The sequence below is a fragment of the Scyliorhinus torazame genome, chromosome 1 (assembly GCF_047496885.1).
Source record: "Scyliorhinus torazame isolate Kashiwa2021f chromosome 1, sScyTor2.1, whole genome shotgun sequence".
Lineage (NCBI taxonomy): Eukaryota > Metazoa > Chordata > Chondrichthyes > Carcharhiniformes > Scyliorhinidae > Scyliorhinus > Scyliorhinus torazame.
Window position 1 is genome coordinate 358,089,010 of NC_092707.1, and position 16,428 is coordinate 358,105,437.

The 16,428-nt window shown below is 41.5% G+C and overlaps 1 protein-coding gene across 3 annotated transcripts in view; it reads left to right on the forward strand.

Moving 5' to 3' along the window:
* Nucleotides 1-16,428, forward strand: part of srbd1 (S1 RNA binding domain 1) — a 425,904-nt gene that overhangs the window by 184,004 nt on the left and 225,472 nt on the right. For all 3 annotated transcript variants that reach the window (XM_072510745.1, XM_072510754.1, XM_072510763.1), the window contains exon 16: nucleotides 10,123-10,214. In XM_072510745.1, the coding sequence (XP_072366846.1) occupies nucleotides 10,123-10,214 (92 nt within the window). The remainder of the gene's footprint in view (nucleotides 1-10,122; nucleotides 10,215-16,428) is intronic.

Consider the following 16,428-nt stretch of genomic DNA (forward strand, 5'->3'; position numbering starts at 1 on the left):
CTGACTTGATACTGTTTATTAATCAAAACTTAAGGAAGATACTGAAATATAATGCATATTAATTTTATTCACTATAGAACATAGAACAATACAGCGCAGTACAGGCCCTTCGGCCCACGATGTTGCACCGAAATTGTAGGTTAGCCATCTAACCTACACTATACCATTATCATCCATATGTTTATCCAACAAACTTTTAAATGCCCTCAATGTTGGCGAGTTCACTACTGTAGCAGGTAGGGCATTCCACGGCCTCACTACTCTTTGCGTAAAGAACCTACCTCTGACCTCTGTCCTATATCTATTACCCCTCAGTTTAAAGTTATGTCCCCTCGTGCCAGCCATTTACATCCGCGGGAGAAGGCTCTCACTGCCCACCCTATCCAACACCCTGATCATTTTGTATGCCTCTATTAAGTCTCCTCTTAACCTTCTTCTCTCCAACGAAAACAACCTCAAGTCCATCAGCCTTTCCTCATAAGATTTTCCCTCCATACCAGGCAACATCCTGGTAAATCTCCTCTGCACCCGCTCCAAAGCCTCCACGTCCTTCCTATAATGCGGTGACCAGAACTGTACGCAATACTCCAAATGCGGCTGTACCAGAGTTCTGTACAGCTGCAACATGACCTCTTGACTCCGGAACTCAATCCCTCTACCAATAAAGGCCAACACTCCATAGGCCTTCTTCACCACCCTATCAACCTGGGTGGCAACTTTCAGGGATCTATGTACATGGACACCTAGATCCCTCTGCTCATCCACACTTTCAAGAACTTTTCCATTAGCCAAATATTCCACATTCCTGTTATTCCTTCCAAAGTGAATCACCTCACACTTCTCTACATTAAACTCCATTTGCCACCTCTCAGCCCAGCTCTGCAGCTTATCTATATCCCTCTGTAACCTGCTACTTCCTTCCACATTATCGACAACACCACCGACTTTAGTATCGTCTGCAAATTTACTCACCCACCCTTCTGCGCCTTCCTCTAGGTCATTGATAAAAATGACGAACAGCAACGGCCCCAGAACAGATCCTTGTGGTACTCCACTTGTGACTGAACTCCATTCTGAACATTACCCATCAACCACCACCCTCTGTCTTCTTTCAGCTAGCCAATTTCTGATCCACATCTCTAAATCACCCTCAATCCCCAGCCTCCGTATTTTCTGCAATAGCCTACCGTGGGGAACCTTATCAAACGCTTTGCTGAAATCCATATACACCACATCAACTGCTCTACCCTTGTCTACCTGTTCAGTCACCTTCTCAAAGAACTCGATAAGGTTTGTGAGGCATGACCTACCCTTCACAAAGCCATGCTGACTATCCCTGATCATATTATTCCTATCTAGATGATTATAAATCTTGTCTCTTATAATCCCCTCCAAGACTTTACCCACTACAGACGTGAGGCTCACCGGTCTATAGTTGCCGGGGTTGTCTCTGCTCCCCTTTTTGAACAAAGGGACCACATTTGCTATCCTCCAGTCCTCTGGCACTATTCCTGTAGCCAATGATGACATAAAAATCAAAGCCAAAGGTCCAGCAATCTCTTCCCTGGCCTCCCAGAGAATCCTAGGATAAATCCCATCAGGTCCCGGGGACTTATCTATTTTCAGCCTGTCCAGAATTGCCAACACCTCTTCCCTACGTACCTCAATGCCATCTAATCTATTTACCTGGAGCTCAGCATTCTCCTCCACAACATTATCTTTTTCCTGAGTGAATACTGACGAAAAATATTCATTTAGTATCTCGCCTATCTCTTCAGACTCTACACACAACTTCCCATCCCTGTCCTTGACTGGTCCTACTCTTTCCCTAGTCATTCGCTTATTCCTGACATACCTATAGAAAGCTTTTGGGTTTTCCTTGATCCTTCCTGCCAAATACTTCTCATGTCCCCTCCTTGCTCGTCTTAGCTCTCTCTTTAGATTCTTCCTCGCTACCTTGTAACTATCCATCGCCCCAACTGAAACTTCACCCCTCATCTTCACATAGGCCTCCTTCTTCCTCTTAACAAGAGATTCCACTTCTTTGGTAAACCACGGTTCCCTCGCTCGGCACCTTCCTCCCTGTCTGACCGGTACATACTTATCAAGAACACGCAGTAGCTGATCCTTGAACGAGCTCCACTTATCCAGTGTGTCCAGCACTTGCAGCCTACTTCTCCACCTTATCCCCCCCAAGTCACGTCTAATGGCATCATAATTGCCCTTCCCCCAGCTATAACTCTTGCCCTGCGGTGTATACTTATCCCTTTCCATCCTTAACGTAAACGTCACCGAATTGTGGTCACTGTCCCCAAAGTGCTCACCTACCTCCAAATCCAACACCTGGCCTGGTTCATTACCCAAAACCAAATCCAATGTGGCCTCGCCTCTTGTTGGCCTGTCAACAAACTGTGTCAGGAAACCCTCCTGCACACACTGTACAAAAAACGACCCATCTAATGTACTCGAACTATATCTTTTCCAGTCAATATTTGGAAAGTTAAAGTCTCCCATAATAACTACCCTGTTACTTTCGCTCTTATCCAGGATCATCCTCGCCATCCTTTCCTCTACATCCCTAGAACTATTTGGAGGCCTATAGAAGACTCCCAACAGTGTGACCTCTCCTTTCATGTTCCTAACCTCAGCCCATACTGCTTCGGAAGATGAGTCCCCATCTAGCATCCTCTCCGCCACCGTAATACTGCTCTTGACTAGCAGCGCCACACCTCCCCCTCTTTTGCCTCCTTCTCTGAGCTTACTAAAACACCTAAACCCCGGAACCTGCAACATCCATTCCTGTCCCTGCTCTATCCATGTCTCCGAAATGGCCACAACATCGAAGTCCCAGGTACCAACCCATGCTGCCAGTTCCCCTACCTTATTTCGTATACTCCTGGCATTGAAGTAGACACACTTCAAACCACCGACCTGAACACTGGCCCCCTCCTGCGACGTCAAATCTGAGCTCCTGACCTCTATACTCTCTCCCTTACCCTAAAACTACAATCCAGGTTCCCATGCCCCTGCTGCATTAGTTTAAACCCCCCCCAAAGAGCACTAACAAATCTCCCCCCCAGGATATTTGTGCCCCGCAGGTTCAGATGTAGACCATCCTGTCTGTAGAGGTCCCACCTTCCCCAGAAAGAGCCCCAGTTATCCAGAAATCTGAATCCCTCCCGCCTGCACCATCCCTGTAGCCACGTGTTTAATTGCTCTCTCTCCCTATTCCTCATCTCACTATCACGTGGCACGGGCAACAACCCAGAGATGACAACTCTGTTCTAGTTCTGAGCTTCCATCCTAGCTCCCTGAAAGCCTGCCTGATATCCTTATCCCCTTTCCTACCTATGTCGTTAGTGCCAATGTGGACCACGACTTGGGGCTGCTCCCCCTCCCCCTTAAGGACCCGGAAAACACGATCCGAGACATCACGTACCCTTGCACCTAGGAGGCAACATACCAAACGTGAGTCTCTCACACTCCCACAAAATCTCCTATCTGTGCCCCTGACTATCGAGTCCCCAATTACTAATGCTCTGCTCCTCTCCCCCCTTCCCTTCTGAGCAACAGGGACAGACTCCGTGCCAGAGGCCCGTACCCCATGGCTTACCCCTGGTAAGTCCCCCCCCCCACAAGAATCCAAAGCGGTATACTTGTTTCTCAGGGGAACGACCGCAGGGGATCCCTGCACTGACTGCTTTTTCCCAGTCCCTCTTACAGTTACCCATCTATCTCCAATCTTTGGTGTAACTAATTCCCTGAAGCTGCTATCTATGACCCCCTCTGCCTCCCGAATGATCCGAAGTTCTTCCAACTCCAGCTCCAGTTCCCTAACTCGGTCTTGGAGGAGCTGGAGATGGCAGCACTTCCTGCAGGTAAAATCAGCAGGGACACTAACGGCATCCCTCACCTCAAACATCCTGCAGGAGGAACATTGCACTCCCTTCCCTGCCATCCCTCTAACTTTCTACCAAGATCTGGCTAACAACTAAATTAAATTTTCTATATTAAAAAAAAAAGTATTAATAACAATAATAAAATATGGTACTTACCTCACACCAATGGGTTTTATTATTAGGTTAGAGGAGGAGGGCGGGTGGGAGACACTACACGTGTAGTGTCTCGGGTTTCCTCTCCACCAGAATTTATTGGTGAGGGTCTTCCCAGAAGTCCGCGGGTCGACTTCCTGTTCCCACCTTAAACACTAAAATTAAAAAAAAAAAAATTTAAAGGAGAGACTTACCTCCCAGAAATCACTTCCGCACTGCCCCCGCTGAAATGGACTAGCCTGCTCCGCTCCTTCTGAAATCGACTTGGCCTGCAAGGTAAGTAAGTTGTTAATCAGTACTTACCTCACCCAAGCAGCGACCTTTTAAACGGTCCCCTCTGCCTCGCAGCTCCCGCGCTTTTTCAAATTCCCGCGCTGTTTCTAAGGTCCCGGCTCTCACTCCCGAACTAAACAGCTGACCTGCAAGGTAAGTAAGTTAATCAGTACTTACCTCACCCAGGCAGCGACCTTATAAACGGTCCCCTCTGCCTCGCAGCTCCCGCGCTTTTTCAAATGCCAGCGCTGTTTCTAAGGTCCTGGCTCTCACTCCCGAACTAAACAGCTGACCTGCAAGGTAAGTAAGTTAATCAGTCTAAGGACTATGTCCTTTTACAGATTAAAGTTTTTTTGCTGAATCTGTTCTGTCTTTTCATTCAGTGGTAAAACTCTTGCCCCTGTGCCAGAAGGTTGTTTTCAAACCCCTCTGTAACACTTGTGCAAGTAATCCCGGCTGGCACATCAGCGCACTTCTCAGAATCAAGCTTCCATTTGCCTGCTCAGGTGAATGTCAGTGGTCCTTCGGCACTATTGGATGAAGTACAGGGAGTTCTTCCGATGTTCAGTCAACCTCAACAAGCATCTCCAAAACAGAAGTGACTACACTTCAACTATAATTTATAGGTTACAAAGTACTCTGGGATGCTAGAAAATTAAATTCTTTTGACTTGTTTTCATTTCCAAAAGTTGTTGACAGGAACTGTTTGGGTTTATAACGGAACGCATGAAAGTTGGGGAAGAGAGAAATGGTCTTTGCATTTAGCAACTTAAAATTAGCAAGCAGTATAACTGTTCCAGTTTAAAAAAAAAAAATCACCTGAGTAAATTTGGAAAAGAAAATCCTCTGTTAGCGATTTGTTGTGGTCGTGCAAATGTAAGTATAGATAATGGATTAATGATTTTGCAACATAACCAACAGAGGAAATCTTCCCCGATGATGTGGTTATATGCTTATTACAGATAATGTGTACAGAAAGTTGCAGCTTGTAGGTAATGGTTTTGTGGACAAGCACCATCGTAGGTAAAAATCTAGAAAGCTTTAATGAGCAGGTCTACTCGTGAAAAAAAAAGTAAAATTCTATTTTTACTGTGAGCACCGTTTCAAATTATTTCAAAGGAATTCAGAAGGAGAATTGTTCTTTCACTCCAGACTATTGAGACATTTTTCGCACTCATGCACAGCAAATAATTTTCACAGGTTTTAAAACAATTATGCAGCTTAAATGCTAAAGTAAATTATTCTGAACAGTCAGAAAAGAAAGTTGAGTAAAAATTTGCTGAATTATGTTTTAGTAAGTATCTAATCTTAGAGCCTGAAAGATTGTGCGGCCTTGTGTCACTTGAAAATTTGTACTTCTGGATATTTATTTTCAACAAGAGTTCCATTTAATTAAATATAATTTTAATAAATCAGCTAGCTCTAAGTTTGCACTCTTATCCCAGTACATCAGTCTTAAAAATGTAATATTTATAACTTTGGTTCTTTCTTCCTGTACTTCCCTCCCCTATTTCCATCGTGTTCTAAGAATTTAAAATGTAATGAGAACAATAGCCAAAAATGATCTGATTCTCATATTTTGGCATTGGTTTTAATAGTTTGATGAAGTAACGCACCCAAAGTAAGGCGCGATTCTGCTGTTCATTTTTATGCATCCATCCATTCACTGCCATGCAAGGACAGGGTCTGCTTCACTCACAGTAATAAATTGAAATGGAGAATTGAGGACGATTTCAGTAGCAATATTGAGTTAAACCTCCTTAGAAAGCTTACATTTTGAATAAAAAAGACCTGATCCTTTGGAAGTTAACTAGCAATTTATTGCAGGGACCTTTAATTTTAGTTCTGTTTGGGGGCAGAAATAGAAAGAAACAATGTCCTGCATAAAGAAATTGAAAGTAGTTACAAGTCCAAGTGTAAGCCTCTGAATGCTTAAAAGCTTGTAAGACTAAAAAAGCACGTACTTATGTTCTGTTAAATAAGTGTAACTTGATTTTTGTGTGTTTCTAATACAGGAAGTTAAAAAGCAAAATGTGAATGATTTAAGTAACATTTCAGAAACAGCTAATAAAGACTTGATTTTTTTCAAGAGCTTTAGTCATGTATTAAACAGCATGAGCTAATGACCATTCCTAGTCTCCCTGTGCCTGGCTTATAGTTTTAAGTATTTTTAATAAACTCAGAAGTTACTTGATTTTTATGTTTTATAAATGGTTAAATATGTGAAGGCGTGCTGTGCTGTGTGACATAATAACTCATTTGGTAATTCCTGGAAGGTGGTGTTTGAAAATCGTGATTGTTACTTCATTCAGCCTAATATAAGAGGTGTGTCATGTGTGCGTTGGGGGAAGCTGTTCCCACAGGCGGTTTCGGCCTAACCTCGGGTGTGACTAGATCTGCCTTCGGAATTCAGAAATAACTGTTGCAACATTATGAGCAAGTGTATTGTGTCGGTGGAGTTCTGTCACCACCTGTGTGTCCTTAATCGGAAAGCATCTGTTTTCCATTGTAATTGGCAAAATATTTTTTTTCTCTAACTGCATTCTCATATGCTGGCATCAGATGATTTTTTCAGCAAACTGTACTTACCAATTACCTTCCAGATGACTTTTATGTGCCGACCACAAAGGCTATGGGCAGGTGATTGCTGAGGCCAGATTGCTAGTTCTGTTAGCAAAGACCCTGTTAACACTAAATGCTTCATCATGGATGCAATACTGAAGCAAAATTTATAATATGAGTAGTGCACTGTGCATTCCTCCGGCGTTAGAATCTCATCCATTCAACTTTAGACGTTAGCCTGGTATGACTCCAGTAGCAGCACACTGTTTAATTACATCATCTCAGTGGGATATGTGAAAAGTGCAGGATTTTAGATATATTGGATTATAAACATTTGACAATTTAAGGGTTAAATTCTTGGCTAGAGTGTGTTTGACTGCAGTAGTCATATTTTTTGAAGTAATCTTGTTTTGCAAGACCAGAAACCTTTTGGGAGTCAGAGGTGAAATTGACCAGAGTAAAAACAACCTGGGCTAATGCAGTGTTATTTGATTAGGGGGGAGTCCCTGGGGAGTTAATATGCTTTCAGCATGGAGAGTTAATTTGTTTTCAGCTTGGAGAGGTGATGGGCATGATTCTCCGACCGCATCTGCCCGTCGACTGGAGAATCCTGCATGAGGCCAATGGAGTTCTCCATTGTACGTGGCTCGGCCATGGTATTCTTGCGGCCGGCGGGGCGGGAGAATCCAGCCCGATGTCATTGCTGGGTGGAACAAAGGTATTCGGACATTTTGAGAAAGCTTTTTGAGTTGTGTTCTGATCTTGCTCACCCGGTCCTAGCCACTGTTGAGCCTGGTCTGGGATTGTAACAGATATCTGTTGCCATTGTTTTAAAAATTTGCACTTGCCATAGGTACCTGCTGTGCTGGTTTAGCTCAGTGCGCTAGACAGCTGGCTTGTAATGCAGAACAAGGCCAGCAGCGCGGGTTCAATTCCCGTAGCGGCTGAGAATTTTGAATTCTCCCTGTGTCACATTATCTTCATTGCAGTGTTAATGTAAGCCTACTTGTGACAATAAAAAGATTATTATTGATTCAGCTGCTGCTGTAGGTGGTGTTTGAATGTCTCATCTTTTACGCGAGCTGACACCCAGTGGTATGTACTTCCTCCTGTGCAATGGTGAAACCAGATTATAACAATACCATCCTCATAATCTCAAATGGGGTTCATGTTTTTCATTTGCGAGATGGATTGAATTATCACTTAATGAAGTAAGGCTTGATGAGAATTGTTAACCTGATTTATTTCACAGTAAGTGTTTGTGTAAAGTATGTTTGAATGACCGTACTCCGTTATAAGACGATAAGAAATAGGAGTAGGACATTCAGCCCATTGAGTCTGCTCCGCCATTCAATAAGATTGTGGCTGGTCTGATTGTGACCTTAACACCACTGTCGCGCCTGCCCCCCATAACCCCTGACTCCCTTGTCGATCAAAAATCTGCCTTTAACTCTGTATATTTTATCCTTGCATAATGGTGCAAAATGTGTGTGAGATGTTTTTGGATTACTTAAACAAGGTAACATTGCTTTTTGTTTAGTCTCCTTTCATCCAGTTGCTTATGGTTTTTCAGACTCTTGCTTAAAAACGAACTGATTTGCTTACCGTTCATCTGCCTTATTTGCCTTCAGGCACCTGGGCAAGAGATGGTAAAATGAGATTAATGTCTCTCTCCCCCATTTTGTTCCCCGGATTATGCTGTTCAAAGTGTGGAATGGTTCATTTCAGCAATATCCTGGGATATCTGAGGAATGATAAAAGCATAGGGGACAAGAACATTGGAAAAGCTGCTACAATAAAATGCATTTTGATTTGAATTATTGAAAATATTGTTCGTGAAGTACACCACTAGAAGAATTGATATTGTATTACAACTTGGTTAAGTGATCTTTATTCTGAGGGTTATTGAAATATTTTCAACAAAAATGTTTTTTTCATTTTTAATCAGCGCTCACAAATAGACATTTAAAAATACGGTAAATGCTAAAAATTAGTCCATGAAGTTGCATAGAGGTGAATGATTCAAATTTAGAATCGTGTTATAGATGTAATCAAATTGGATTGGGGCCCAAGTGGCCTCTAGGTGGCGGCAATGTTACAGTAAGAAAACACTGCTTCCTTTTTATTAAAATCATTTCTCAGTTCTTATTTATCCTATTTCTTTTCAAGTTCTCTCATAGTCAGTGGGAGAGGTAACAGAAATAATGTTCTCTTTATGCATTATTTAAGGGGTGGTTACAATCGGAATATCCAAAGATGGATATGCTCAAAACAGTCTTTTCACCTTTTGTTTCTTTACAAATAACATTGTGGTATTTAAATCTTACATCTGTGGTGAACGAATACACTTTTTTTCTTGTTCCTATGTATTACATCTTAAGCTGTTTGCTAGTGTACGGTGACATTTGTTTTGAAATATTGATTTGATCCATTGATCTTGGATTATAAAGCTAGACAATGATTTATTAAAAAAGATTCAGGAGACTTTCCTCCATTTGCCTTGCCACCCTCTTGAAATTGCTCATTTACACTGGGCATACATGGGTGCCTGCTGCCCTTTGGCCAGCTAGTGTGCATGTAAAGAGAGCATCCGGACCATCTAGCTCACTACCTGATCACAGGGAGCATATAACCACTGAGCCATCAGCTCCTCCATGTATTATATATCTAGAGAAAATATTTAAATTGGCTTTCGGCAGACAAGCCTTGATGGTCAATCTTTCACTAGCTGTGGGGAGGAAGGAGAAAGCAGACATTTCTAATTATTAAAAGCAAAACACTGTGGATGCTGGAAATGTGAAATAAAAACAGAAAATGCTGGATGAACTCAGCAGGTCTGGCAGTGGTGGTGGACAGAGAAGCACAGATAATGTTTCCAGTCCATATTGCCCTTCAACAGTTCTACAGAAGGGTGATAGAGACTCGAAATGTTAACTGTGGTTTTCCTCTCCACAGATGCTGCCAGACCTGCTGAGTTTATCCAGCATTTTCTGTTTTCATCTCTAATTATGACTTATTCTGAACTGAGCAGAAAAGTGATAGTTTGTGTAACACTCGTACTAGATGTGACGCTGACACAGTACCCTAGGATAGTCACATACAGGATGTTGTCGCTATCTGAAGTAGTGAGAGTGAATAATGCTTTAATCCAATGTTCCCTGTTCAAAATCATTTGGCAGTTTAGGATATTAACTCGGCCCAATTACTTAAAAACATGTTTCTTGACCATTTATAGTATTACCAATGAAGCTGGAGCATCCATATATAGTGTCAGCCCAGAGGCTGCTAAAGAGATGCCGGATCTGGATCCTAATATCAGAAGTGCAGGTAAGTGAAATTCCAGTTTACTTTTTATAATATCAATGAAAGTGTACATTTAGATCCAACTTAAGTACATGAGAAAGAGAAGGAGTATTCCACTCGGCCTTTCAAGCCTAATAATTGGAGTACTGCCTGTGTTTAAAAAAAATAATAATAATTTGCATACCATTGCTCTGAAGCACAGTAATCGAGGTGAATTAGCTCTTTCAGTAAAGCCTACACCATTAATAATTTGCTAGTAAAATTATATGTTGAGAAATTGGACAGATTTTCAAAGCAACTTAGTTCTGAGAGCAGGCATCATGTTAAAATCCTATCCCAAGTTGATATATTCTTTCAGCAGGAGTCACTGTATAGTAAGCAGGAACAGGAAGCCATCCCTCCTCTGTCTTCCCTCCTCCTCCCCCCCCCCCCCCCCCCCCACCAATCCTGCCAATTCCAACTTCTTTCTTCATAGTTTCTTCTATTTTAATTATTGTTCTTTAAATTTTACATCTAGTATACCATATTTTAACTATTCCAGAAGTTCAGCAAGGGTGTGCTTTGCCAGATCTATAGGAGTTCCACTATGTGTGTTTTCAGATCATAAAGAATTAATCAGACCGGTTTTCTGAGTTTAAATAACGGAATAAGGTTAGGTTTATTGTCCCAACTGAATTTTAAAAAGTAAATTGTTACCACCATTCATATATCTCTCACATTCCCTGGCTTCGTACTCACACACACACTAGTACAACTGATGGAAGATGAACATAGACTTGAGATTTTATTACAGCTCATGGAGAAAATAACCAATCAAAGAAATATACGGTTCCTTGGGCTGGTCTCAATGCGCTGGTTCCACATTGCGACCGTTTTGTGCAGTTGCTGGGTGTACCTTGACGGAGTCGATTTCCACGTTTCCAAAAGATCTTGGTTTGCAGTTGATTTTCTCTTCTCAGGATGGTTACTCTGCAATATCTGTGCACAATACTTCAGAGAGAGAGAGGGAGACATGGCCCTTGCAGCCTTACAATATATCCTTTTGGTCTCTTTTCTCTGACTTGGTAGAACAGTTCTTAAAGAGCCTTGCTGGCTGTCTACTCCACAGGAATTTGATTGCCATGTCTGCTGTAGTCATTGTGCTGTAGAACAGGTAATGACATTTTTGATGTCACATGGTAGAAACGTTTGAATAGTAATGGTATAAAAGGCACCAGGCGATGGGGTTTTTCATGGGGGGCGGGGGGGGGGGGGGGGGGGTTGGGGTGCGGTGGCAGCGTGGAGGGTGGATTTAAGAGTCTGTTCCTTTTCCTCTTCCTTGGGGTGGAATGCAAGTTGTATGTTTGGCTGACTGGCTGCAGTCCTTCCATTGTCTTAATGAGATGCGTTTAGCAAAATCGAGCCAGAAAAAAAGCATTAGAAATGGTGTCTTTGTTTAAAAAAAAACCCACATCCTTCTAACGCAACAAAGCACCTCAACTTTGACTTGTTGTACAGTGGAGCATATTTGGAATGCGAACATACAAATTTGAACAGTTTTTAGTTGCTCTAAAACAAAATCCAATGGATAAACAATTTTAAGTTAACTATTGCTCCTGGGCAGCATGGTAGCACAGTGGTTAGCACTGTTGCTTCACAGGGCCCTGGTTCGATTCCCGGCTTGGGTCACGGTCTGTGTGGAGTCTGCACGTTCTCCCTGTGTCTGCGTGGATTTCCTCCGGGTGCTCTGGTTTCCTCCCACAAGTCTTGAAACACGTGCTGTTAGGCAATTTGGACATTCTGAATTCTCCCTCTGTGTACCCGAACAGGTGCCGGAATGTGTAGACTGGGGGCTTTTCACAGTAACTTCATTGCAGTGTTAATGTAAGCCTACATGTGACAATAAAGATTATAAAAATAATATACTTGCTGGTATCCGCATGTGAACTCATGAGCATATGCAATCACAGTTTGTCGTCCAGCGCATCATCTGATGATATAACCTTGCAAAGGAGTAATTTGGGATTGCAATTTCAAAGTAGTCTGCTTCATAATTTTCTTTTATTATCTGCCAATTCGATAGTGTAGATGCATTTGAACCATACATGTGACTATAGTTATGTATGTTTTATTTTATGAGTAACATCATTTTTAATATTTATTAAAGGTCCCCAACAAAAGCTAGTTTTGTTAATTCAAATAGTTTCTGAGACAATCAGATGCTCTTTAGTATTAGTTTTGTGCATGGAACAATATTACTGGAAACATTGTTACAATGGAATTTTATTGTGGTTCATACTATTTCATACTTTTAAAAGTAGATCGTGAAAAAATTTAGTTTTACTGTAAATTACTTCTAAAAACTTTAATTCTTAATCAGGAAATATATTTATCATGTGCAGATAAACTTTGCTCATCGTACGTAGACAGAGACTTGAATGCGATGTAATCATAAATTGAGACAACATTTATCTAAAAATAGAGATTTTGCTGAGCGGTAGCTAGGTCTATCTTAGACACCACCGCTCGAAGGAGAACCCCCAAGATAAGGGTAACATGGAGCAAAAGGTCATATAGCGTGGCATTGTCAACTCCCATCTGCCTGCCATTTCTCCACAGGCCTAAATACATTGGATTAATTTACACTTAAACTAGAACAAACTGCTTACACTTTCTTTTGTGAAGTGCCTTCTGGCTTTCCTTGTTACGAATTTGAAGCCGTCGTATTAGTGAGGTCATACCCTAGAGGATTTGTCATAGAAGTAGGTGTACAGTCAGAGCTGTCCTGGTACCTAGTGAAAGCAAAAGTACAACACCGAGAAAAGATAATTTCTCCTGACTGCCTGTTAAGAAATAAGAGAATTTAAAGATTAGGTGTGTTGGAAGTTTCCCCTTAATGTCAACTTTAGCTAGCATCTATTTTAACCTTCTTAAACCTAAAAGAGCATTTCTTGCCTTTGGCCATGTAAAAGAAAAGGTCAGCATTTAGAAAACACAATTATTCAGTGCAATTTTTTTTGTTAATGATTACATAATCTGCAACTATCATTTTGGCACTGTTATGTTCATTGGTCTTAGCATGTTTTTCGTCTTACTGATTCCATCTTGACTGTTTAAAATAGCTTTTTAATAGTAATTTCCATTGGTTATATATTGCAAATTAAAAACAGTAAATTTAAAAAAAACAAAAGCATTTTTTATGGAAGATCCTTGTCCTGTTTCATCTCGGCGTCTTCAGTAATAATTTAATCCATTAGAACCTTATAGTAAATTAGAATGAACAAGTGCCTTTATGAAATACAGCTACAAATGAACACATATTTGATTCGTATAGATTATGCATCTTAGCGCTCTGAAAATGATAAATGTTATACTTGTGTATCTTGAACTTAAGTGTTTCACCTAAGGCCACTTAATGTACTGGTTATGGTTGTATTTGATTTGCTGAATCTTGTTTCTTCTACCGCCGCAATCTCACTAAAAGGCTGCTCACGGAATAGACAGATAGCTTATGTAAAACAACATAGTTCATGGTGTAACTTATAGGCCAGTGGCAATAGGCTTCCCACAACTCAGAAGTGGCAAAGCATGCCATCCCCAAGTGTTATGAGCAGTGCACCTATTTGAATTTTTCAGAGTATTTTGATGATTTGTTGGACAGCTACAGTCATGTCACAAAAACGTTGTTTTTTATTGCATTTATCTGAGGCCAGTGCACTTAATTATACAGCAAGACTGAATGATTGTTTACTGGAACCCCAGAATGTTTCAACGCACAATGGCAATGAAACAACAGATAAATGCAAATGCTCAAACCGTGGATTCTTTCCTGGCATGATTTGTGGAGCAGCACACCTCTGTTGTCATTATTATTAGTTCTAGTTGTGCTAGAAGTGGAATTTGTGTTTGAAGCCAGTTGAGAAGCCTTGTTCAGCTTTTTTTCAAGGACACTTGAGTTTGCCTGGTGAAACATTACAGTGGATGGAGTGAAGTGATATGTACCATTGCATCTTTATGTGGTGTTTGTTATCTATTCAGAATCTGAACGGGCTTTTACCAGTACTGTGACCAAACTCTTGCAACATTGAACTTAAGTTCATAATAAACTAGTTATCAATCTTTAGTATTGGGATTTTGACCAAATTAGTAGCTATTCAGGTATTAAGCATTAAAATGTTTGTACTTTCAGGGTAACATAGTGCCTTCATCTGCCCGTGCCCCAACTCACCCAAGTCTTCGTTACTTCTAAATTTGACTGTTGGCTGGCTGGCCTCTGTAAACTTAAGACTATCCAAAATTCTGCTGCCTTTGTCCTCTCCTCCTAAATCCTGTTCGCCCATCATTATTGTGCTTGGTGACTTACACTGGCTCCCAGTTAAGCATGCTGTTGGTTTAAAATTTTAGTCCCTGTTTTGGAATTTCTTCATGTCCTTCCGCTTCTCTATGTCTGTAATCTCCTCCAACCCTTAGGGATATCATAGCTGTGTTGCAATTCACCAATTGACCGCTAGGAGTCTCAGTATATATGTGAATGTTAGTCAGGTGACCTCAGACTGACTAGGGAGCTGGGATGGGAGAGAAATAGTGGTTTGTGCATGTTCATCCAGTTATTCATCTATTGTTTTGTCTATATTTGACATACAGTTAATGTTAATAAATCATTTATAGCTTTAGCTACATGTGTTCTTGTAATATAAATCAGGCCATCTGACAAGAACATTACATGGTACCAGTGTTGGGTGGTATTAAACACTGCGAAAAAACTCATATCATCAAGTGAAGCCAACTACGTGGAGTTGTTGAAGCCACCAATGAGTCTCAGATTACATGGTAATGTGGACAGCAACTGCCATGTGTTTAAACAACAATTTAATCTGTTTCTTACTGCAGATTAGGAGATTAATCAGATTTGTGTAAGGTAGCGATGCTCCTAACAGGGACAGGGCCCAAAGCAATTGCTGTGTTTAATACGTTTAAATTTGCAAACGATGAAGATAGCAAAAATTTTAATGAAGTAATTCAAAGATTTGATGACCACTGCAAGAATGAAATTTATGAATGCCATGTGATTAGATCATGATTACAGAAGAAAGAAGAGCCCATAGATCATTTCATCACTGATTTAAAGTTAAAAGCTAAAACCTGTAATCTTTCTGTGGTGGAATCTTCCATGATTTGAGACCAAATTGTGTTTTGTGTGAATAAAAATAAGCTGAGGGAACGGTTGCTGAGAGAATTGGAGCTGTCCTTGGAAGAAACAGTTTATTTTCCAGGCTCACGGGCAGGCAGCACAGCATTCTAAAATGTTTCTCAGTAATGGTGGCGTCTTCTTGGAGGAAAGTATTCCGGTTGCCATCCTTTTTCCAAAAAGGCCGGAAACTTCAAAAAAAAGGCTGGAAAGTTCCTGCAGCTCCTTGCACACCAACAAACAGGTTAATTTTTAAATAATTATAGAATTGACAGTGCAGAAGGAGGCCATTCGGCCCATCGGGTCTGCACCGGCTCTTGGAAAGAGCACCCTACCGAAGTTCCACACCTCAACCCTATCCCCATAACCCAGTAACACCACGCAACACTTCAGGGCAACTTTGGACACTAAGGGCAATTTTTAGCATGGCCAATCCACCTAACCTGCACATCTTTGGACTGTGGGAGGAAACCGGAGCACCCGGAGAAAACCCACGCACACACGGGGAGGATGTACAGACTCCGCACAGACAGTGACCCAAGCCGGAATCGAACCTGGGACCCTGGAGCTGTGAAGCAATTGTGCTGTCCACAATGCTACCGTGCTGCCCTTTAATCTTTATTATCACAGGTAAATTTACATTAATGCTGCAATGACGTTACTGTGAAAAGCCCCTCGTCACCATATTCCGGCCCCTGTTCGGGTACACTGAGGGAGAATTCAGAATGTTCAAGTCTTTCGGAACTTGTGGGAGGAAGCCGGAGCACCTGAAGGAAACCCACGCAGACACTGGGAGAACGTGCAGACTCCACACAGACAGTGACCCAAGCCGGGAATCGAACCTGGGACCCTGGAGCTGTGAAGCAATATTGCTAACCACTGTGCTACCGTGCCGATCAGGACAAAGTATTTTGTGTAAATGATGTGGTCAAAGGCACAAATTAAGGCAGTGTTCACCGTTTGGCAAGTTTTGTTCCAGATGCAAAGGAAAAAATAACTTCACTCAAAATTGTTACTCTAAGCTCAACCCCAGATCAATCAGCACAGTGGAAGACACAGGGTGGTATTCTC